Genomic DNA, 24212 nt, shown 5'->3' with positions numbered 1-24212 from the left:
GCTTCAAGCCGATGAAGACGGTCGGCTTCCATGGCCTCAAACTTCATAAACAGAGAGTTAACATGTTCAAGCAGTGCCTCTTGAGAGTGCCTCTCATGGTCCAAATCACTTTCATAATATTCATTGTTTGTGATATAGTTTTCCTCTGTACATGAAAAAAAAAATCAAAATAATGAGGAAAAAACAGAAGGTGGTATTGAGCACAGTCAGAAATCTCGTTATGGGGATTTTCTTCATAAAGGAAAATCATGCGATAATTTTAAAAAAAAATTGGAGAAAATCTCGGGTGAATATTGGTATATTGAAACTTAAAAAATATATAAGAAGATATATAAAAACATAAGAAAAACATTAAACATATATGCAATATATAAAAAAAAACACAAATGTTGCACTAATAACCCAATAAATCACAAAAAAAATGTGATATATTCAAAATACATAGAAATATATAATAAAAACATCAATAATATAAAGCAAAACATAAATATTGCGTTTGTAACTCAATAATATTGCTATTAGAACATGATATTTTCAAAATAGGCAATGTTTTGAAGCATCACATTTTTTCAGGATTTATATCGGTATTTGAAAATATCACGATCGAGAGATTTTAAAAAAGAAGTCATATTTGTGACTATGGCATTGAATGTATGATGTTTACCTGATGATTCATTAGATAATGACGAAGATGATAGTGGCGTTGGTGATAATGACGACAACGACGATGGAGATGATGAGGATGAGGACGACAACGACGATGGAGATGATGAGGATGAGGACGACGACGATGGAGATGATGAGGATGAGGACGGCGACGATGAAGATGACGAGGACGAGGAGGAGGACGACGATGGAGATGACGAGGACGACGATGATGAAGATGACGAGGACGACGATGGAGATGACGAGGACAACGACGACGAAGAAGAAGAAGAAGAAGAAGAAGAAGAAGAAGAAGAAGAAGAAGAAGAAGAAGGGGATGATGATGGCAGGCTGTTTCTTTTAGATTTATGGTAAAGTAGGTAACCAGCCAATAAAAAAGTTATAGAGAATGTTGCTTTTAGAATGGTAGGGCTGAGTTCTAGCATTCTCATAATTTGTGAGTCTCCACAGAGGGAAGGACAAGACATGTATTGCAATACAAAAAGTAATGGACTTCATGGTTAAGACATCTTGAACTTGTTAACATGGCCAAAGAATCTTTCTCTTGGTTTCTTAAATGGGTGAGATGCTTCATGACCACTTATGCCATCTTACCGTGCTCTCTTAAATCGGTAGTAGCACTAGAAAAGAAAGGGATCTCTCTTCTGATATTCCGTGTCAGGTACCAAGCATTCCATTCCTGATGTTTCCCAAAAAGTATTATGTAGGGACGTTGACATTGACCTCCCTCAAATGAAATGGTGAAAAACTTTTAAAGTTTTTGAAAGGCTTCTATTTGATCCTTATTAGTAGAAACACATGATAGGTAGTGGAAAAAAAGGAAGGTGTGAAACTTTCACCCTGAAAGTATTTCCCTTGTTTTAAAACATTTAACTCAAGCGTTTGAGAGTAATGATAGCTCACCTTAGGGCCATATTTGACATTTGTGAAGAAAATTTAGGTTGGAATTAATAAATGGAGAAAAGTCTATTTTCGGAATTATAGGCAAAAAGTAAGTTTTAAAATGGAAATTTCCTAATAAGAGCACAATACTTGTGGTCAATGTTGTCAAAATCGGTCTTCTAACATAATCGATTTTCAAAAAGATTCAGAGAATCAGTAGATTCAGGCTACAATCACATCAGGCTGAATTGGGTGGTTTTATTTTTTTAATAATTTTAAAAAAAATAAAAGATTACAATAAGAAAACAAATGGGTCAATTCTGCCCAATTCTGCTGATTCGAGGTTGAATCGTGCAATTTTTTAGTAGGGTCCAATTCGACCCTGAAGCTAGTTGGTTTGGATAGGCCGATTCAATTCTATTCCGATAACAATGGTCCATTATTGATTTCTTGAATCGATGGTCGAGAAGCCAAAACCCCAAGATCGGTGATTTGGCATATCACCTGATCTGCCTTCAGGCAGGCAGTTTTATCAAGTGCTTAGAGCTGTGAACAGATTGGATCCGGGTGCACGTACGGTTTGATTGAATCTGAGAAAATCCGGATTGAATTAAGAAAAAAAACCCATAGAAATCAAGTTTGATCATTGCCATACTGTGTGACTCAACAGGACTGCTACCAAATTTAGGAATGTGTTTAACTTAAAAAATAAAATTAGTTTTTTTTTTACAAAAAGTAACTTCATATTTTTAAAATGTCATTGCTTTTGAAAATGTTTTAATCATTTCAATTAATAAATGCAGCTAATGCTAACCTAAAGGGTTTAAAGTAAGATTATCTGAACACATTTTAAGCATATTGCTGATCAATGACATGCTACTACTGAAGTGTTTCCGTGAAATCCGAAAAAGAAGGATGAACTGTAATGCCGCGTTGAGCTCCACATTTCTCATTCCATCTCATTTTGCATTTGAATCCAAACACCTTCAATGGTTACTTTTAGCAACTACAAAATCCTGTTTACCTGGAGAGAGACAGCTTGCCAACTCCGCAAAGACTATTTGTTTAATGGCAGCCCTGATTAGTTCCATGGTTGAGCCTGGTGGGTCGATCATTACAAAAATTACATGGTCAAATTCTTCCATTTATCAAGCTGATCTGAGTCAATCATGATCACAACCAAGTAACTAGTCCAGTTCAGTGTAAATCACAAGCCTTCTATCCTGTCCTGCAGGAAAATGAGGTAAGATGCCTTATAAGGTAGGAGGCTCTGCGAATTTGATTACCCTTTTTGGCCTTTGAGCAGACAGTCATATATGTCGAAATACAGCTTATATTTCTGGATTTTGGAGTATTTAATCAGAGATAAACTGTTCTAGTGCATTAAAAGCAACTATCTTGCCATAATGTTGCTAAATTAAAGTATATGTACAAGATTTATGTTGCATATTTTCAAGGTGAAGTCAGAGCTGCAGCAAGGTGGCATATCACAGACAAATATGGCTGTACCCAAGGCTAGAACCAATGGCATGTCTGCAAATTTGAAAGGAATATGATTCTGTCACGGCAAGTAACTGCTACAAAAGTACAAAAGTGGTAGAAGCAGAAATTGACCTCCCTTTCAAGATTAGTATGAAAAATAACCTTAACACAGATAAACAGAAGACTGCAGATTAGCAGAATATTATAGTTTCAGTTGTACACATAGCTACACACGCTTATGCAATACAAATAATCATGAGAACAGATTTTGCTTATCACTAGGGGAAATAACATCAATCACAAAACTTGTTGATCCAAAATTATCAGCTAAGATTGAACATGTTTTCAGATAGGTGACAACAGCACCCAACACTTTTAACATACTATAAACTGAGTGGCATATAAACCTCCATTTCCAAATCAAATTCTCTAAGGTTGCAAAGGCAACTAGTACAATCTTTGACTGGTTAATAATGAGGCATTACTAACAGAAGATTTCAGTGCAAAATGATCCAAGATACACATCAACCAACGTAGAGTCCAAATTAAATGTACGAGGCAGTTGCTTGGAGTTTGACCCTGCATGAAAAGCTTAAGGGTTGTCAGTGATGCTTTCAACAAGACGCCCACTAAATGTTCTGGGTATTGGAAAAAAGCATGTCAGATTAGGCTCTTTTCCATCTGTACAGTGCATAAACAAAAACACCAGCTTTTTCCAGCCTCAACAAACTTTAGTCCCATGTTCCATAAGATGAAAATCTCCCAATAAATTAAAAAATATCTTATCCTAAGGAAATTCTCAAGAAAATCTCAGTAGATCTATCTTTATGAACTATAAATAAATAGAAGCATATACAAATATGAGAAAATTTTAAAAAGTGTAAATTGTGAAAATATTTCAGTAAATTTGTGATGTTTGGAAAAAAATTTGAAAATACCAAGACTTTATCTAGGTTATATAATTTTTATGTATATTGCAGCTAAAGGTTTGAAGCATACACAGGAAGCAAGAAAAAAGGTAAAATCATGACAAGAACAATGGTTGACAGCACATCATGACATTGCAACTACCTTTTTGTGGTAACACCAGTTGCAGCATAGGGGTATTTCTGAATTTAGTGCAACAGAGGTCTCCAAATTGAATTAGATAAAGATGGCAAAAAAGAATTGCTAAGAAGTCTCCATGCTGCAAGATAACAGATTGCAACAGCTTAGAAATTGATTATCCATGTATGCATTTACATGTGCATATATACATGCATGCATTCACACATACACGTGATTTTGTGCTTATGCGTGTGTATGTGTGAACCTGTGGGGAATAAAACCGTATTAAATGTAAACCAGTATGATAATCAATCTAAAAACTGGATGCTTCAAATTCTCGGGACTGGCCAGCAAAGCCAAACAAACCTCATGATTCATCCTTCTATGACCTTGACAGCATACCTGTAAAAAGAAACAGTAAATAATGATGTCCAGAGTTCATTCCACCTGCTCCGAGCCTTCGAGCAGGTTATTGACCAGAAATATTTAGAACAGATGATGCTTCCATTATTATTATGACTAATCGTCCAACTATTATTGCTAAGTTAGCTTGCATACCCAAATGGACTTTGTTTGACAGACAGAAGCTCCACATCCAACTTCAAAAAATGAGACAGCAGTGAGATACACCAAGAAATGAATATAACAAAGGTTATATGAGAAAAGGAGATATTGATCAAATGCTCTAACAAAATGCACACCATAAAAAATAAGCTATTGAAAGCAAAGGAAAAAATATTGGTAATGTAATGGATGTATTATCAAATGCATCACCTTGGTTTACCTATTTGAATTTCCATAGTCTCTTCTTCCAAGGGAATCCAAACACACTACCATAAGCAGCTAAGAACAGTTTATTGTCTTACAGGCTAGTTCTGATTGTTCTTTTTAATAATAGTGCCGCCCAGGCTTGTAGTGCTTTCATTCCAAACTAAACCTTAGAAGAAAATAAGAAAATATGGTGCTAACTTTCTAATATTTATCAAAAGGGCCATCATTGGAAATAAGAGGTTAAGAACAATTTTCCTCTTAAAGATGCAAATTACTTTAAGGCTGTATTCTACCTCAAGTGTTGCATTTGGCGGAATCTCTTGGACACCTTTGCTTCCATAAGCTAGCTCAGGAGGAACAATCAGCAATCTCTATGATTAGAATAACATTGAGTCAGGAAGTTGAAAGAAGTCACAAACATGAAACTAATGAAATAACATTACAAAATATATAGGTACCTAACAACATTATGACAACAAAAAGAAATCAGCAGGCATATTACTTCAAAATCATATCAATATCTCTCATACACGAGTTAGTGCAAGTGACCATGCTAGTAGAGACTATTTGAATTATGTTGGGAACATCTTATGTATATTAAGTGTTAAAAAAAATCTAAATAATTATCCAACATTTAGATTCAAGGAAAAGCTAAAGATAAAAAAAATCTGATAACAGATTGTCTTGGTAATTGTGCTGTAAGCAAAGATAAATGAAACATGATATGCACATTAAATACAATCACCAATCACAAACATAGATCATTAAGAAAAAAGTAGGGGTGTCAATGGGTCGGGTTTGACCTGGATCCGACTCATACCAAACCCTATAGGGTCAGGGTTTGGTGATAAATAAGAACCGATTAGAATCCGGGTCGGACCAGAAAGGTTCGATTAATATATGGAGCCAGGTATGGTTTGTGAAATTTCATACTAGACTTGGGCCTCTACCCGAGTTCCAATTAAGATCCACAAATTTTCAATGTACAAATGATAAAAAAAAAAATATTTTACCGGTTATGGTCCGGGTCTGCACTTGTGGAGGGGTGACAACCAATTTTCCGATAACGGTTGGGTTACATCAAGGATCTGCTTTAAGCCCTTTCCTATTTGCGATAGTGATGGATGAGCTTACGAGATCAATTCAAGAAAATGTACCGTGGTGTATGTTGTTTGCTGATGATATTGTTTTGATTGATGAGTCTAGAGCTGGGGTTAATGCTAAGTTAGAATTATGGAGACAGACATTGGAAGCTAGAGGTTTTAAGTTGAGTAAGAGTAAGACTGAATATATGGAATGTCGGTTTAGTAAGCAACAAAGTAGTGATGGGAGTGTAGTGAAGCTTGGTGAGCAAGATATACCGGTGAATGATTATTTCAAATATTTGGGATCCATCATTCAAAAGTATGGAGAAATTGATGGAGATGTAAATCATAGGATAAAGGTTGGGTGGATGAAATGGAAAAGTGCTACTGGAGTGCTGTGCGATCGTAGAATGCCATTGCGGTTGAAGGGAAAGTTTTATAGGACGACTATTAGACCCGCTTTACTATATGGTACGGAAGGTTGGGCTGCCAAGAGACATCATATTCAAAAAATGAGTGTAGCTGAGATGCGGATGCTTAGATGGATGTGTGGAAATACAATAAAAGATAAGATTCGGAACGAAGAGATACGTAAGAAGGTAGGTGTTGCACCCATTGAAAATAAGATGCGAGAGAATCGTTTACGGTGGTTTGGACATATTCGGCGAAGGCCTAATGATGCTCCAGTTAGAAGGTTGGAGAAATGGGAAAATATATTAGTTAAAAGAGGTCGGGGTAGGTCTAAGAAGACTTGGATGGAGATGATAGGAAAGGATATGAATGCTTTGAACCTCACCGAGGACATGGCGTTGGATAGAAATGATTGGAGGAAAAGGATTCATGTGGAAGACCCAAAATGAATTTCTTTTTTGGTTCATATCGCTGACCCCAATTGTTTTGGGATGAAGGCGTAGTTGTTGTTGTTGTTGTTGTTGTATGGTTCGGGTCTGCTTCATGTAATCCTTATAGGATCCAGATATGGTTTTTCTTATGGTGGATCCAATTAGACCTGGGTCCGTACCTGATACCATCATCTCAAATCAGGTTTGGGTCTGGTTTCACCTGAGTCCAAACCAAACCCGACCCATTGTCACCTCTAGAAAAAAGTACTTTTTCATGCAAAGTTTTGTGCAATATCACATTGTAGAAGAGCCACTGGTCAAAGTTTTCTCACCTGGCCCCCAACTCGCATGCCCACTACTCCTAAATCTAGTCCTTTAAGGACATTTCCTTTCTCTGACTGGCCCACATCAAATCCATAAGGCTGCAATAATATGCCAATACAACAGCTTCAATCAAATGGCAACCACAATGCCGTGGTTAATATGATAATCATGTGAATATATACCAGAGTCCTTCAGTAAGTATATGCAGTGTTATTCATTCTGGAGTATGATCTGAACAGAAAATCATAAATACTGGATCTATAAATAGCTTTGAAATTAAATTTTCCATCGACATGAACATCTTACCGTTCCACCACCAACACCAAGCCCTTGCCTACTGGTCATAAAGGTAATTCCCTTCCACTTAGCAACATAATGAACCTACAAATATTGCACAAAGAAAATGAAATGTACCATATGTGATGGTTTTGTAGTGTAATAAATCAAGATAGAAAAAATGATGCACCATAAATTTATGGTAAACAAAATTACGATAACCAATTTATGTCCTAAAAAATCATTTCTCAATGAGGACTGCAGGATTCTTTTAAAGTATTTGCTAATAAAACAAAAAAAATAAGTATAGCAGAATATGTAGTCTCAATTTCATACTTTTTGTGCTGATTAACAGTTTCAGCAAATTTAGATAATTAATCTAATTTCAGTCACTTAATAAGTCATTGAAAAAGGTCGAGAAACAAGAGTCCTGCAGGAAAAGCATACCAATAATTAACCACAAATGGTATTTTGATTCAACTATATCCTTTTTGAAGGTTAATACATGTACAAGTTCATAACCTGAAACCATGCAGTGTTGGGATAACCTGTTATTCTGATGCAAGTATGCAGCAGATCTTGTTTTCAAGGCTGGAATGTGAGATGATAAACAGAAAGTTCATACCCCTAATGAAATGAATGTAAAACTTAGGAAGAATGATGAACAACAGTTGGCAGATGCTATTCGATGAAACAAGTGGTCATATATACCTTACCATTTTTCGTCCTGATCTCACTTATTCAGGGCGTCTGATAGGTTAATTTACATGTCCTCCTAGTACCTTATGTATGGTAGCATCTACACACTATTATTCGATATATGAAGGACACCATACAGTGTGCTCATCTTTCTTCAAACTTTCAGAGCTTTGAGCATATTTAGTTGCAGATACCTCCTTAAATAGGTGTTCTACCACTAGATTTTCTCTCTCTCAGATTATCTCATGGCATGCCAAAAGACGATGTAGGTTGCCAAATCAACAATTAAATCTGAAATAGTGCTATCACAGACAACTTCAGAATGGTATGGCTCAAGCAATTACTTGGTAATATGGGTGCAGAATTGGGAACTGTAATGAGATATTGCGGAAATATAAAGAGTGCATACAAGCACATACAACAATGAAAAAGAGACAATATCACAAGTCCACGAAGGGACAATACAAGCACAAGCCTTTAAGAAGGCAACAATATACAAAGCCTCTTATTGAAAAGAGAGAGAAGCTCTCAAGAATAAAAAATATACAAGGGGATCACCCCTATTTATACAAAAGGAAGAGGAGAGAGGAGGAGGCAAAATGCCTCAAAAGGGGAGCCCAAAAGGGGGCTCCCATGGAGTCGTTGGGAGCCCCCAACGGTCACATTTGTGACCGTTGGGGGCTCCAACGACTCTATGTTGGAGCCCCTTTTTGTTATTTAAAAAATACAAAAATTAAAAGGAAAAAATAAAAAAAGAAAAATACATTTAAATGAAAACTGAAAATAGTTGTTTTCTAAAACAACTATTGTGAAATTACAAAACTACCCCTATCGGGTATTTTGTAATATACAGAATATATATATATATATATATATATATATATATATATATATATATATATATATATATATATATATATATATATATTAGATACATTTTAACAGGAACATCAACTCTATCCATTGTGACAATAGAAGTGCTGAGGTGCCTATTTTCATAACAAATAGCAAGAATATTTGGCTTAATCAATAAGATTCCACGTCTTCTTAAAAATCAAATAATTGACTCCTTCACAAAGTTAAATCCATTTCCCATATGCAACTTTCTGTTATCCAAGCTCCCCATGTAGTAACTGTAACTATGTGCATATACAGGGTATTTTGGTCATTTCTCTTGAAAAATCACTGCTTATCCTTTATTAAGATGTTTGGAGTTAATTCATGTTTAGAGCAAGCAGGTAAATGAAAAGTGAAAAATAAAGTTTATGCCTTGTACAATTTTTTTTTTTTGAGAAGACATGATAATACAATTTATATTTGTATCATCTTAGTCCTTTACAAATTAATAACATAGTAAATTTTCTGACAGACCAAGCATCGTGATTGGATGATTCCTAGCACTGTGAGGCTTCATTAGGGAATTGAGCCTATTTTGGTAGGCATTTTCCTTTTTTTAGTCCAGAGTTGAATAAGTGGAAATCCAATCACATGCATAATGAAGATGATAAAAGTAAGAATTGAACCAGTCAATAAGCTGAGAAATAACAAGATAAAAAAGAAACAAATAAGAGTGTTGACAGAGAAACATTCAGGAGTAATACGTGTATGCCTCGTCGATATGTCAAGTGGTAGCACTTAAACAACTCCAGTAATTACTCTACAACCATCATAAGGATGGCAGCAACCAATTTAGAAACCATGGCATTTAGCAGCTCTTTTGAGATTTTGTAGAATTGTACGAGCATTGTATGTCAATCAAGACTAAAATAGATGTTTTTACCAGAGTTAACGAAAGCGCCATAGAGAGTGGGGAAGCACATTTCCCCGAAGCGTGTTTCGGAAGCGTAAAACATCGCGCTTCCGAAACATGTTGGGAAGCGCACAAAAAAATTGGGAAGCGCACTTCCAATTTATGGGAAGCTTGCTTCCCCCTTTTTTTTGTATTTTTATTTTTTTTTCTCTTTTTCCGCTTCCCCCTCTCTTCCTAGGTCGCTTCCGGTTCGCTTCCTAGGTCGCTTTTGAGACGATTCTTGGTTCACTTCTAAGTCATCCCACGCTTCCCGCTTCCTAAAATTTTGAAAGTGCCTCGCTTCCGCTTCCTCGCCTGGCAACTCTGGTTTTTACCTTTGGATATCAATGTGTGGACAAATGATTTTCCTTTACCACGGAACTAACACATTAAGGAGTAGCTCATTTGGAACTTTTGTGGAAGTTGGTAAATCCATACAAGAAAGTGGATTTGATGTAGCTGTCGGGATCTCTATTGTAATGAAAAGAGGCGGAAGCACCAATAGAGCAAAAGTCACTCCTTAAGAGTGACTACAAGAGTCAAGAACACAAACACCAAATGTGCACACACAAAACTCACAAATATAGGAAATGACTTGAAGTCATAAGTTGGATTTATTGAAGAAAGGAAGAGAAGGGTGTAAAAACCCATACATTTACAAGGGGGAACCTCCTCTTTAAATAGAGGAGGGAAGCACTAAAGAGGACCCATAAAGGGGGCTCCCTTCTAGCCGTTGGGAGCCCCAACGGTCATAAATATGACTGTTGGGGCCCCAACGACTAGATGGGTGGGGCCCCTTTATGATCCCAAAAAGTAAAAAGAAGAAATAAAAAAGAAAAAAGAAAAAAGGGAAAAAGAGAAAAAAGTGAAAAATAAAAAAGTACATTTGGGATTTACCAAAATACCCCTATCGGGTTTTTGGTTTATACAAAACAGAAAAAGAAAAAATAATTATGTATATATACATATATACTTATATATATATACTAATGTATATATATATAAGTATATGTATATATATATATTTATATATACATAATTTAACACGCCCCCTCAAACTTTACGGGGAGAAGACCGAAAGTTTGCCAAGAAGAAACATGAATCGTGGAGTTGGGAGCGCCTTGGTGAAGAAGTCAGCTAGTTGATACTCTGAAGTGACATATGGCAATGTGATGGTTCCTTTGAGATATTCGTCTCGAACATAATGACAATCCATTTCGATATGCTTGGTCTGCTCATGAAAAGTGTGATTGCTGGCAATGTATATCGCACTCTTGTTATCACAGCAGAGCTTGGTGGGAGTGGAAATGTTGACGCCCATGTCACTAAGAAGACTTCTGAGCCACACAATCTCCATAGTTGTCATTGCCATAGCTCGATACTCAGCTTCAGTAGATGATAAGGAGACCTTCTGCTGCTTCTTGCATCTCCACGAGATGAGAGATTCACCTAAGAAAATGCAAAGACCCGTAATTGAGATCCGATCATTGGGATTTCCTCCCCAGTCAGCATCAGTAAAAGCAGTTAATTCAAGAGATGAGGAAGAGGATAAGAAGAGTCCCTTGGAGATGGTATTTTTGATATATCGCACAATTCTCATTACGGCCGCCATATGGACCGTAGTAGGAGCGTGCTGAAATTGGCTCGCTGCATGAACCGCATGAGCTATATCTGGACGTGTGATGGATAGATAGGTGAGGGATCCAATTAATTGGTGGTAGGGAGTTGGATCTTCAAGAGGAACACCATCTTCAAGTCTTAGTTTCGCATTGATAACTTCAGGGGTCTCCACTTTCTTTTCATCAGATATTCCTGACTTGGTACAAATTTCCGCAGCTAACTTCATTTGAGATAAGATGTACCCTCGTGCTGAATAGGCCACTTCAATTCCTAAAAAATATCTCAAATAACCAAGGTCAGACATATCAAAAGTATCTTTTAATATAGACTTAACATCATTTACTCCCTTTTTGTCATTCCCAGTGATGATCATATCATCAACATACAGTAGAAGCATAATAATGGAGTCACCTGTTCTTTTGACAAAAAGAGCAGTGTCAGTATAACAAGAAGAAAAACCTAAATTGATTAATACAATACTAAACCTGTCATACTAAGCTTTAGGAGCTTGCTTAAGTCCATATAAAGCCTTTTTTAATTTTAAAACTTTTCCATTTAAATTCATACCTGGAGGTGGTTCCATATAAACTTCTTCATTTAAATTATCATTCAAGAAAGCATTTTTAACATCAAGTTGAAAGATGAGCCATTTTTTGACAGAAGCTATAGCAATAAGGGCTCGAACACTAGTCATTCGAGCAACCGGGGCAAAAGTTTCATCATAGTCTACCCCATACTCTTGGGCATAACCTTTGGCTACCAACCTAGCCTTATATCTTTCTAATGAACCATCACTCTTAGTTTTTACTTTAAACACCCATCTACATCCAATGGGTTTCTTGCCATTGGGAGGATCAATGACTTCCCAAGTTTGTGCCTTTTTAAGGGCATTAAGTTCAAGCTCCATAGCTTCATTCCAATGATCATATTGTTTAGCATCATTGTAATGTGATGGTTCATGAAATGAGTGAAGTGCAAGAAGACATGCTCGATAATTAGGGGAAAAAGAGTCATAAGAAACAAATCTATTTGGAATCTTAGGAATGCGATTTGATCTTCTTTGAGAGATTTCTTCTATCGACTCATTTTGAGAAAATCTTTCAAGGGCACATGGATGATTTCTTTCATTCCTTCTAGAGTAGACTTGTATTTGTCTTGAAGCATTCTCTTCTAAGTTTTGATCATTATTTGGATGTTCAACAAGATCTTCAAGAGGTTCATTAAGATCAATATGATCATCTATGATGTTTTCTTGAGGTAACAAGTCAAATAAAAAGGAATAGTCAATATTTTCATTTGGTTGATGCGAAAAACCATTTTCTTCTTTGAGGAATATGACATCTTTTGAGATATAAAGTTTATTATTAAGGATGTCAAAACATTGATAACCTTTTTGTTTTTCGCCATATCCCAAAAAAATACATTCAATAGCTCTAGGAGAAAGTTTATCATTTTTGCGAGTTAAAACAAAGCATTTGCATCCAAAAATTCTTAATCTTTTATAATCGGGAGACATATTGTAAAGTTTTTCAAATGGAGAAAGATTTTTCAAAGAGGATGAAGGGATTCTATTGATGAGATATGTTGAAGTTAGAACAGCTTCGGCCCAAAAGGATTTTGGGATATTTTTTGAAATCAATAATGTTCTTGTAGTTTCTATTATGTGCCTATGCTTTCTTTCCGCAAGACCATTTTGTTGCGGAGTGTTGGGACAAGAACGTTGATGACAAATTCCATTTTCTTTTAAGTAAGTTTGAAAATCATTAGACATATATTCACCTCCCGAATCGGACCTAAGAATAGATAGATTTCCCAAAAATTGATTTTTAACCATAGCATGAAATTCTTTAAAGAACGAGAAGACATCAGATTTGCGACTTAAGAAGTATATCCATGTAAATCTAGTGAAGTCATCAATAAATACCACATAATACGAAAAGCCTCCTTTAGATAAAATAGGGGAAGGTCCCCACACATCGGAATGAACAAGTTCAAATGGCCGAGTGGCAAAATAACTTCTTTGAGGAAGCGGAATAGCTTTAGATTTCCCAAAAATGCAATCTTTACAAGTCATGTGATTGTCTTTACAAGTATTGTTCAAAAAAGGGAAAAGAGACATTTTTACAAAATTTGGATGACCAAGTCTCTCATGCCAAATTCCAATACTTTTATCTTTAACAAGATTGCAAGATGACTTAGATGGAAGCGTCAAAAAGTCCATAAAATAGAGATCACCCCTTCTATGGCCTTGCCCAATCAGCTTCCCTGACTAGAGATCCTGCACGATGCAATCTTTAGGTGAGAAAGAGACTTGACATCCATGGTCGGTGATTTGAGAAACGGAAAAAAGATTTAAATTAATTTTTGGAACAACTCTTACTTTAGGAACAAAGAAATTTTGAGAATTTTTGAAGTCAAGTGTTCCAATACTTTCAATTTTTAAGGACGTTCCATCGGCCGTTGAGACATAGGAGGACATAGGTTCGGAAAAAACATTGGAAAGAGAGTTTTTATGAGATGTCATATGGAAAGAAGCACCAGAGTCTAGTATCCACATACCTGAAGGTGATGAAGAGTAGGCGATGGCGGCTCCGGATGTTGAAGGAGAAGACTTGAGAAGGTGTTGGAGAACTTCGGAGATATGATTAAGAGTTTCTTTGATATCTCCTTCTTTGGTACTTTCTTCCTTCTTTGGAGAATTTTCTCCAACCGCGGCAACCTTTCCTTTAAGCTTAGGACAAACCGGTCTAATGTGTCCCGGTTCATTACAATAGTGGCATATGATCCCCTTTCTAGGCCCATTGATATTTTTGTTAAAGTGGGGAGGCCTATATGCTTTAACATTAGAACCGGGCCTATTAACGGCCAAAACTTCATCATTCCTAATGCTCAAGCCAAGTCGAGTTTCTTCTTGACATACCTCGGCAAGAGCATCTTCAATAGGTAGGGCTTTGCTTCTATAGAGAAGAGATGCCCTCACTTGTTCGAATTCCGGGCGAAGTCCATGAAGGAATTGAAAAAAGTGCTCCTTTTCAATTTGTTCCCTTCTTAGTTCAATGTCTTGTGGAGCAACCCATTTGGGCTCAAGAAGGACAAGCTCATCCCAAAGAGGAGTTAGAGAGCTAAAATAGTCCCGGACACTCATATCCATTTGTTTGGTGGAACGAATTTTTTCTTGGCAAAAGAATTGTCGAGCAAGATCCTTTTGGGTATACATACCCTTAAGAAAAAACCAAGCCTCATTGGCTCTTCTAAACTTGGCAATATTGGCACAATTTTTAAGATCTACGTTGTTCATAAACCATGCCAAGATTTTGGCATGGTTGCTTTCCCAATCCTCGATTTTGGATTGATGTTCATTAATGGCTTTGATGCGCTCATCGCCATCTAAAGCCTTTTCAACTTCATTTTCAATTTTGGTAAGAATAAGAGAGGGTTCGGGAGTAGTCCCCATAACAAAACCCCAAAGTTTCTTACCTCTTAGATGATTTTCCATAGCGGAGGCCCACATGAGATAGTTGGACCCATTTAGCTTGAAAGAGAGCTCCACTTTAGAGTCACGTTCCATCGGCACCAAATATACTTCCTTTCTTCAAAACTTTGAGAGGCACGCTTTCCAAGATGTCAAAAAGAGAAGCCCAATCACCAACCGAGCTCTGATACCATGTAATGAAAAGAGGCGGAAGCACCAATAGAGCAAAAGTCACTCCTTAAGAGTGACTACAAGAGTCAAGAACACAAACACCAAATGTGCACACACAAAACTCACAAATATAGGAAATGACTTAAAGTCATAAGTTGGATTTATTGAAGAAAGGAAGAGAAGGGTGTAAAAACCTATACATTTACAAGGGGGAACCTCCTCTTTAAATAGAGGAGGGAAGCACTAAAGAGGACCCATAAAGGGGGCTCCCTTCTAGTCGTTGGGAGCCCCAACGGTCATAAATATGACTGTTGGGGCCCCAACGACTAGATGGGTGGGGCCCCTTTATGATCCCAAAAAGTAAAAAGAAGAAATAAAAAAGAAAAAAGAAAAAAGGGAAAAAGAGAAAAAAGTGAAAAATAAAAAAGTACATTTGGGATTTACCAAAATACCCCTATCGGGTTTTTGGTTTATACAAAACAGAAAAAGAAAAAATAATTATGTATATATACATATATACGTATATATACTTATATCTATATACTAATGTATATATATATATATAAGTATATGTATATATATATTTATATATACATAATTTAACACTCTATTGCCCTTCCATACACATTACTCTTCCTTCTTTATGAGACAATGATAAAAATATTTGGTGCTTTATGAAAGACATTCTATCTTCTGAACTTTTTTGGCATAAGGTTCGTATGAGAAAAAAATGGTTCATTGACATTGAAAAGGACATATTCTTTATATATAGGGACCACCACTCATTGTGATCTTGGTGATCACGGCTAGTCCAAGTCTTGCCAGCATTTTCACAACCCTGTCCTGGTTGAGAAAGAGACTTAAAATGCTGCTAACTGATGATTGATGAATAAGCTTGTTTAAATAACTTATCAAAGATGAAGTTCAAAGATTAATTTACTGAAATCAGTCATTAGTACACTACTAAAATTATTTAGGAAGCAATTGCAAAAAGTTACCATATTGACATAAACTGGTAAAAATATACCTGATTTAGCAATGGCAAGACTGAGAGTGTGTAGCAACACATATACTCTGTACACACGCACAAACACACACACACATGCACAAACACACACACATATGTATGTATGTAATTTAAAATTCCTAAAGCAGTAAAGCATGAAGACCTAATGATGCTCCAGTTAGAAGGATGGAGAAATGGGAAAATATATTAGTTAAAAGAGGTCGGGGTAGGCCTAGGAAGACATGGATGAAGATGATAAGAAAGGATATGAATGCTTTGAACCTCACCGAGGACATGGCATTGGATAGAAATGATTGGAGGAGAAGGATTCATGTGGAAGACCCAGAATGATTTTCTTTTTTGGTTCATATCGCCGACCCCAATTGTTTTGGGATGAAGGCGTAGTTGTTGTTGTAGTAAAGCATGAAGAATTGTGACCATATAGGTTTGACTATGTCATGAAGCATCATGGTTTCTCTAGTGTCATGTCTTGACACAAGACATGAAGGATAAATGAAGTGTCCATGTGACATGGGTCAGAGATCAACCAATTTTACATAAATAAAGTCAGAAAACAATACTGAAAGTGATTTGATCTTAAATTAATCATACTTGGGAAGAAATAAAAAGTAGATTATCATGGTGGAAGCCATATAGTGCTTGTATAAAAACAGAATCAACTGCAAATTTTTAGATTGCAAGATCAAAATTAAGATAAAATCACATACGGCAACTCGTGACCCCTTTACAACTTCAGGCCCACCCCCAACCTTTAAATCATAGTACCTGTAAAAATTGAAAACCACAATCAACAATTATGTTTTCTTCAAAATTTGTACAACGAAGAAGACACAAATTGACCTTTCAACTTAGTACATGAGATTAGTAATATTTGATCACATTATCATGGTAGGTCGTGATGCTCTTTGTATTAAGAAAAGATGAAAGAGAAAGAATATGTTAGGAAGATGAAGAAGATGATGGAGAGGCGAGAGACAGAAATAGGGAAAAAGGTATTCACATATTTTCATTTATCTATAGTTATACATCTCATTTACATAAGGGTTGTGACCAAAATGTCCTTAAAAGTAAAACAATAGACTTTCTTGTATAAGAGCTAAAAGACTACTATAACCTTGACAAACACTAACACCTTCCAACACTCCCCCTTAAGTTGGGGGAAAATCTATCATGCATCCCCAACTTGCTACCAATATCATATCTATGACAACATACAGTTAATCCAGCCTACTGACCTCCAATTACGTTATCATCCAAATCTGCCACCATCTCAAAATAGCATAAAAACTACCCTTTTCTGTAAGGATGTTGCCAATCAGGTTCCTTAAGTCTTCTAACAAATCTTACTTGTGATTGCAGGCTCATAGATTCATCAATAGCCACTGATTTGAGGTAGAGACCAAAAACAGCCCAAAGAGTCCCAAATAGGCTGGCGGTAGATAAATAAAGGAGAAAACTTAACACTCTGCCTCCAAAAATTCTTGAAAAGCCATAGAAAATCTTCTCAAACCTTGTTCTTAAACTTCCAAAATGACCCAAACTGAAACTTACCATAAATGAACCAGTTGTTCTTCATAGGGCTAGAGTCACTTCGGTCTCCCGATCTTTACAAAGTTGCAATTTCTTCCAGGTTTCAGCTGCTCCGACACCATGATCACGTTACCATGGTAGGTCATGATCCTCTTTGTATTAAGAAAAGATCAAAGAGGAAGAAGAATATGTTAGGTAGACGAAGAAGATGGAGAGAGACAGAAATACCAATGTTATCAGTATCGATGTGTATCGGCTGATACACATCGTATCAACAGAATTTCGATACACTGCAGGGCCGATTTGGCTAATTTTTAATAAATGTAAAAAAATGACAAAAACTATTTTTTAATATTATTTTTAAATTATTTTAATGGTTCTAACACGTGTCACATTATGATTGACACACAATAATATTTTATTTTTTTTGAGCCGATTCAGCTGAGTATCGGTATCGGCTGATACAACTGAATCGGCAGCCCAATGATTCAGGGCCGATACCGATACTGACAACATTGGAAATACGACAAAAGGTATTCACGTATTCTTTTTTTTTAATAGTTATACATCTCATTTACATAAGGGTTGTGACCAAAATGCCCTTAAAAGTAAAACAATAGACTTTCTTGTATAAGGCTAAAGACAACTATGCTCTTGATAAACACTATAACACCTTCCAACAATATTCAAATCTTTTTTAGCTGCTAACTAAATTTGGGATTATTCATAATTTTTCTCTTACTGTTGCTGACATGTAATTGTGTTGTTCTTTTTCTAAATTTGAAAATATTATCATGAAAGAAAATGTTTTGGTGTTATTTAAGATATTTAAGTTTGTGCTACACAGTATATATGATTATAAAATTTAAATATGCAAACTTTACTTGTCCTCCTTTTTAATTACTTTCAGGTGGCACTAGATATCAGAATAATACAAGAGAATACCATTTTCACAAGGAAAATTAGAACAAAAAATGAAAAAGGAAATAAGTCTTCTTTTTCTCCTTTTTACTGTGCACAATGGAAAAACCACATGACTATTTCCACCACAAAATCTGACCAGCTATATATCTCATTATAGCTTGTGAAAAATAGATGGAAAAAATTGGGACCTAAAATAAGGAAAAAGGAAAAGAATCTCTCCATCCTCCTATAGAGTTTCCGCTGTATGTACTACTTTTCAAGCACAAAAAACTAATTGCATAATAGACTAGGGAGATTTTTTTATGGGTTGTCATATTTGCACTCCCAAATATTGAATTAACTAGTGTAGTAATATAATGATAGTTTCATGGTTGGCATTCTCGGAATTTGGTATCGGATCAGCCACATGTGACTCGGCAACTTGGGTGAGTCAACTCAGTGACTCAGGCGGTTTTTTACTTTATTTAATATAAATAAACAATCAGCATACAATTTATGACATGAAAAGCTAAATTTTTTAATATACAAGTGTTATGTGTGTTATAATATATATACATATTTTTTACCACAAAATCTGACCAGCTATATATTTCATTATAGCTTGTGAAAAATAGATGGAAAAAATTGGGACCTAAAATAAGGAAAAAAGAAAAGAACCTCTCCATCCTTCTATAGAGTTTTGGCTGTATGTACTACTTTTCAAGCACAAAAAACTAATTGCATAATAGACTAGGGATATTTCTTTATGGGTTGTCATATTTGCACTCCCAAATATTGAATTAGCTAGTGTAGTAATATAATGATAGTTTCATGGTTGGCATTCTCGGAATTCGGTATCAGATCAGCCACATGTGACTCGGTAACTTGGGTGAGTCAACTCAGTGACTCGGGCAGTTTTTTACTTTATTTAATATAAATAAACAATCAGCATATAATTTATGACATGAAAAGCTAAAAATTTTAATATACAAGTGTGATGTGTGTTATAATATATATACATAATTTTGTAGAAAAGAATACACCACATACATATATATATGTATATCATTTTAGCAGATAAAAAAATTTCAACTATACATAAATTTAAGACTAATTACTTTTTTGTTGCATGTTCATGTTTTTGGAAAGAGATTTCTTCTCTAATTAATGAAAAATCTATGCACAGCCTCTCACATCCAATTAAATGTATTGTTCTTAATTATTATTTATTTATTTAATGATCCCCATAAAATTAGTATGAATTTAATTGCCAACTTTACTTCTTAAGTTGCACACATATTGTCTTTAATTGGGTACTTAATAATCCACCTCTCCACCTCCCAATCACAAGGAAAGTAGAGGCCCCTTTCATTTAAGCACCCTATGGCCAGCTTTCTTGATAAGGTAAACCATCACTACTTGCCTTAAGTGACCTATAAACACTTTGGTATTACCAAAATCATTCATCTTTTTATCTTCAACAAATAAGGAAGGCAATAATATCACGTCTTAAGCAAATAAGAAGCATGACTTGACCATTTGAGAATAAAACTCAGATGACTCAGCTGAGTCACTATTAAGACTCGGCCGGGAGTTGGCCACGCTTGGTTCAATCTGAGTATTACTAATATTTTGACTCGGTTCTTAATCGATATGAGGCAACTTGGCCGAGTCGCGAGTTGACTCGCCGAGTTTGCCAACCATGGATAGTTTGGCATAGCACGATACATCCTCATAATGGACTAGCACAATTTTTAATGCTTTTTCTGCAATATGATATGAGAGAACTGCCAAAGGAGGCACAAAGCTAGTTCTGGAACACTTATCTCTAGCATAGTCACAAATATCAATATAGACTATATCTCAGCAAGGCTATTTATCCTGATATTATAGGTTATGTGATAAATCTCAGGGCTTAAAATTTAAAAAAAAATTAAAAATAACAAAAATAAGTAAGAAAATATCATGTTTAGACGATAAAATTCATATATAATAAAATAAATAAGTAAAAAATGTTAAGGAAGAAAAACATATTTAAGATGTAGAAAACAAATAAAACAATAAAAATAATTGATAATATCTCGATATTATCATGAGAATATTGTGATAATCTCATGATAATATCTCGATATAATCAAATTGATGATATTTTCAAAATATCGTGATATTTTACCTATAATATCATTCGCTGAAAACACAATGATAATATCGTGATATTTGGAAAATATCACCGATATCTGTGATTATGATCTCTAGTTCCTCATCCATAGTCTCACTACACACACCCTTTTGCCTTGTAGAGTCAGCAGTTAGCTGAACAATGATAAAAGTAGGATTAATATTCAAACTCATCACTATTTCATAAATTCATTTGATTGTTCAATAAGAGCAACAGTTCCAGTGAAAAGACATTTCTACATAGGGTCAAGGTAAACTGTCATGCTATTCCTCATTCCTCTGATGTGTAAACTGATATTCAAGCTGTAGAGAGATTTTATGCAGAAGAAGCATTCTTAAGGTTGCTTCAAATGGAATATTTGATGAAGGCATCAAGGTTTCAACACTGCTCGCCACATTTTTGCAGAAGTTCTCAATAACATGTTCTCAGCCGCTCACTACAATATTATTCACATCTACAGCCTCAAACCCTCTCATGAAAGTCCCCATAGAAAATTTCCTTGTTTTGCCCATTTTAACACTGCAATTTTAACGAAGAGTTGGAATGCAATAGAATTTTCTTGTTAGATTTTAACAGTATTTCTTGGCTTCTGGATATATTTTACATGCTTCCATTTTCTAAGGAAGATGGTTTTCATCACATATTTGTACTTCATGGCCTTGGTACTTTAGTTTTTCTACTTTTGTGATAGTAGGACAAGGAACAGCATGATAACACTACACCTTACAAAAGTACCATCTTTGTTATAATTAATCTCTTCCTGCATAGGGAAAGCATAATGGTGCTTCATTGTTATATAAGCTCACAGTTTTTCAAACTTATGTCATTTATGGGCCTGAATTTATGACAATGTAATTGAGGAACTTAAGGCCAAAAGAACAGACTGTTAATTCATTTAACCATCTTTAAACACTTTGCTAATGCCAATCACAGATAACACTAGCCATTTCTTCACTTCCAGATAAATATCAGTAAGCAAATTAATCATTTTCCATTATTTTCATCGAAAAGATTATGATAAAATAAGTGCATGAATGGTTACTGACTTCAAACCATTTGGCAGAGTTGTATATTCACTTTCAGGTATCTTGGCACCTCTAAGCTGAAAAAGAACAAAAAATATGAAGGTTAAAGTTCTATCATACATCATAACCCCCGCCCCCCTCCACACACACACACAAAGATGATACAGCAAAAAATTACTCAGGCGCAGGCTATCTTACCGCCCTTCTACTTGTTGAAACAGCCTCAGCAATATCAGAAAGGAAAAGCCCAGAAGCTAATGCATAAGAAGAAATAAGAATTCAGTCTTGTTGCAATGAAAAGGAACAAAGAGCAAAAAAGAGTATCAAAAGCCTAATATGACAGACACTTGGGATTTACATGATCATGATAGTTTCCACTTTCCACTAAGTGTTAAAAAGCATGATTTAGAAACTTCTGCTGCACTTGCAGATCTATAGTTCCGTAGATTCATGCAGAAAATGGAAAGTTACTCAGTTTCTCCACGTATACATGGCACTTTATATATCTAAAAGAAACAGAAATAGAAACATGGTACAAACAGGTAGAACTAAAGTAGAACAAACAACTTGTTCTACTGTATTTGTTTGATGAAATGATCTGGTGTTTAGCAACTTCAAATGTAATATATAAATGCTTAGCTTTCACCAAAGATTTTCTGATCTATATTTCTTGAAAGAAAAACATATAAAGAGAATTGATTTTCTCTAATCTTAGTGACCAAAACAAAAAAAGTAGCCGTTCAGCACGATGTTAAAGGCCAGTGACCACAAAGACGTTTTACTATCATAATAAAGAAGGATATGTTAAGTTGTAAACAGAACATCTGCATTACACATGTCGACCTTTAAACTTTGGAATGATGAAAAATTAAAAAAAGGTCATTTTTCAGCATATGCAGCTGCATTAATAAAAAATGCAAATGATTCCTGATCTGCCGATGACATTTAGAAACACAGCTTCAGCTAGTGGAAGCAGAAGACTGCCTACTTGGACCATCTAGCAAGCTATGAATAATATACCTTTTAAACAACAAAAAAGTCCCATTTTTCTTTCTAGATGAGTTTCCTCGGTTGATTTCCGCTTGGGTTCTGCAAAATTATTGTTGACGTATATGTTTTACCACCTACTACGCCTTATGAAGTTGCTGAGTTCACATCGTTAGCCACTTTCTGAAACAGTATCCTTCTAACAATTGGACAGCATCACTATCTTAAGATCTTTTTAGCTTCACCAGTAAACTTACTTCCAAGAAAGCGATTCAATAATGTTCAATATAACGAATATGATCATATATAGCTAGTTGGTTCATGAATATGAAGTTGCTCCTCTGAGCATAGGCCATAGTTGTTTTGTGTTTCCTATTGTTTTACACTCACCAATCTTGTCAAGGATCAATTACCGAATACTTCGTAGAAGATTGTGCCACTGTTCAAACAAGTTGGTGCAAATTGTTTTTTTTTGAAAGAAAGTTGGTGCGAATTGTCAGCACCAAACAATTCATTGGCTTTGAAAGACCTTAACATTTAGAGGTGGTAAGTGATTTTCACATTGTTGGGATAAGGCTTGATGATGATGATGATGGTGGTGGTGGAGTATTTTTCATTAATAAACCATTGATTCAGTTCTTGAGTTGTGATTTCTTGAGTGTATGAGCTTCAGAAGTTGAGACCAAGGGTATGGTGAAGGAAATACTAGAAATAAAGCATCAACCATAACAACTAGCAGAAGCAAACAACTGCAATCAAGGAAACCAAACACAAATGGAAGAGATTCTGAGGAACCTGCAGAGAGAACGAAGCTGATAAGCCTTCTCCTTTCAGCAGAGACTGCAGCAGCAGGAGGGGAGAAAGAGGAGGAGCAGGACACTGTTCTGCTTGGTTTTCTGAGTTTGGAAGATAAGGGGAAGGAGATTGGTGGAATATGGTTTGTTGGGGCGCAGGTGCTGGTGGTGTGGAGCAATGGAGATTTGAAAAGGTGAATAATGGAAGTATCCATGCTGCTGGCAATGGCCTTGCAGTCTTTAGCGTAAAGGGTCTGTGGGAGTTGGAATTTGAGAACACCCAAGATGTTGGAAAAACAGGGATAAGTGCCAATATTGTCAAGTTTTTGGTAGCCTCTAGTTTTGGGTCTTGTTTTGTGGCTAAATTTTAAGTAATGTGCAGCAGATGGGCCTGCTTGTCCCATTTTTGGGTTGGCTTCTGGCTTGAGATTCTAATACTGAGGCTGGGAGCATTTGGTGGGCCTCATTATTGGATTGGATTCTTTTTCTTCAGTAAGACAAGAGCTATTGCATCTTATGGCTCTCCTTGCCTACAACTACAAAGAGTCCACCAAGCTTTGGCTTTAGCAGGGGTGATGCTCATGGGATTTTAACTTAGACAGCCTAGGCCTCCATCCCACTCTGCCAAACCTCTCAGGGCC

General features: G+C 35.7%; 1 protein-coding gene across 6 annotated transcripts; it reads right to left on the bottom strand.

Annotated features, from left to right (window-relative positions):
* Nucleotides 1-2640: 2640 nt before the first annotated feature.
* Nucleotides 2641-23892, bottom strand: LOC149827817 (FKBP-like peptidyl-prolyl cis-trans isomerase family protein). Of its 6 annotated transcripts, none has more exons than XM_090019653.1 (11): nt 23573-23891; nt 21989-22044; nt 21812-21867; nt 16861-16918; nt 7406-7480; nt 7108-7197; nt 5142-5219; nt 4636-4676; nt 4444-4479; nt 4102-4216; nt 2641-2776 (listed from the first exon to the last, which is right to left on the bottom strand). In XM_090019653.1, exons 1-9 carry the CDS (start codon nt 23784-23786, stop codon nt 4452-4454), a joined length of 696 nt encoding a protein of 231 aa, XP_089875779.1. In that variant the 5' UTR covers nt 23787-23891; the 3' UTR covers nt 2641-2776; nt 4102-4216; nt 4444-4451. The 6 variants fall into 6 exon arrangements, with proteins under 6 accessions (XP_089875779.1, XP_089875778.1, XP_089875781.1 ...); XM_090019652.1 differs by lacking the exon at nt 2641-2776 and adding an exon at nt 2864-3081 and having other exon boundaries at nt 23573-23890; XM_090019650.1 differs by lacking the exon at nt 2641-2776 and adding an exon at nt 3206-3609 and having other exon boundaries at nt 23573-23890.
* Between the last annotated feature and the right edge of the window lie 320 nt (nt 23893-24212).

Source organism: Nuphar pumila, chromosome 10, assembly GCF_984573655.1.
Source record: "Nuphar pumila chromosome 10, dmNupPumi1.hap1.1, whole genome shotgun sequence".
In the NCBI taxonomy this organism is placed as follows: domain Eukaryota; kingdom Viridiplantae; phylum Streptophyta; class Magnoliopsida; order Nymphaeales; family Nymphaeaceae; genus Nuphar; species Nuphar pumila.
Note: the sequence above shows the minus strand (reverse complement) of the source record. Positions and strands in the feature narration are given on the sequence as shown.

What these genes read in the sequence shown, in the direction of transcription:
- LOC149827817 (XM_090019653.1), bottom strand. Translation starts at nt 23,786, where the DNA reads ATGGATACTTCCATTATTCACCTTTTCAAATCTCCATTGCTCCACACC. An exon ending in TAAAGGGGTCACGAGTTGCC is followed by an intron (nt 7,481 to 16,860) that starts GTATGTGATTTT and finishes CAATATTTGTAG; the next exon opens with GTTCATTATGTTGCTAAGTG. An exon ending in GCATGCGAGTTGGGGGCCAG is followed by an intron (nt 5,220 to 7,107) that starts GTGAGAAAACTT and finishes TTCTAATCATAG; the next exon opens with AGATTGCTGATTGTTCCTCC.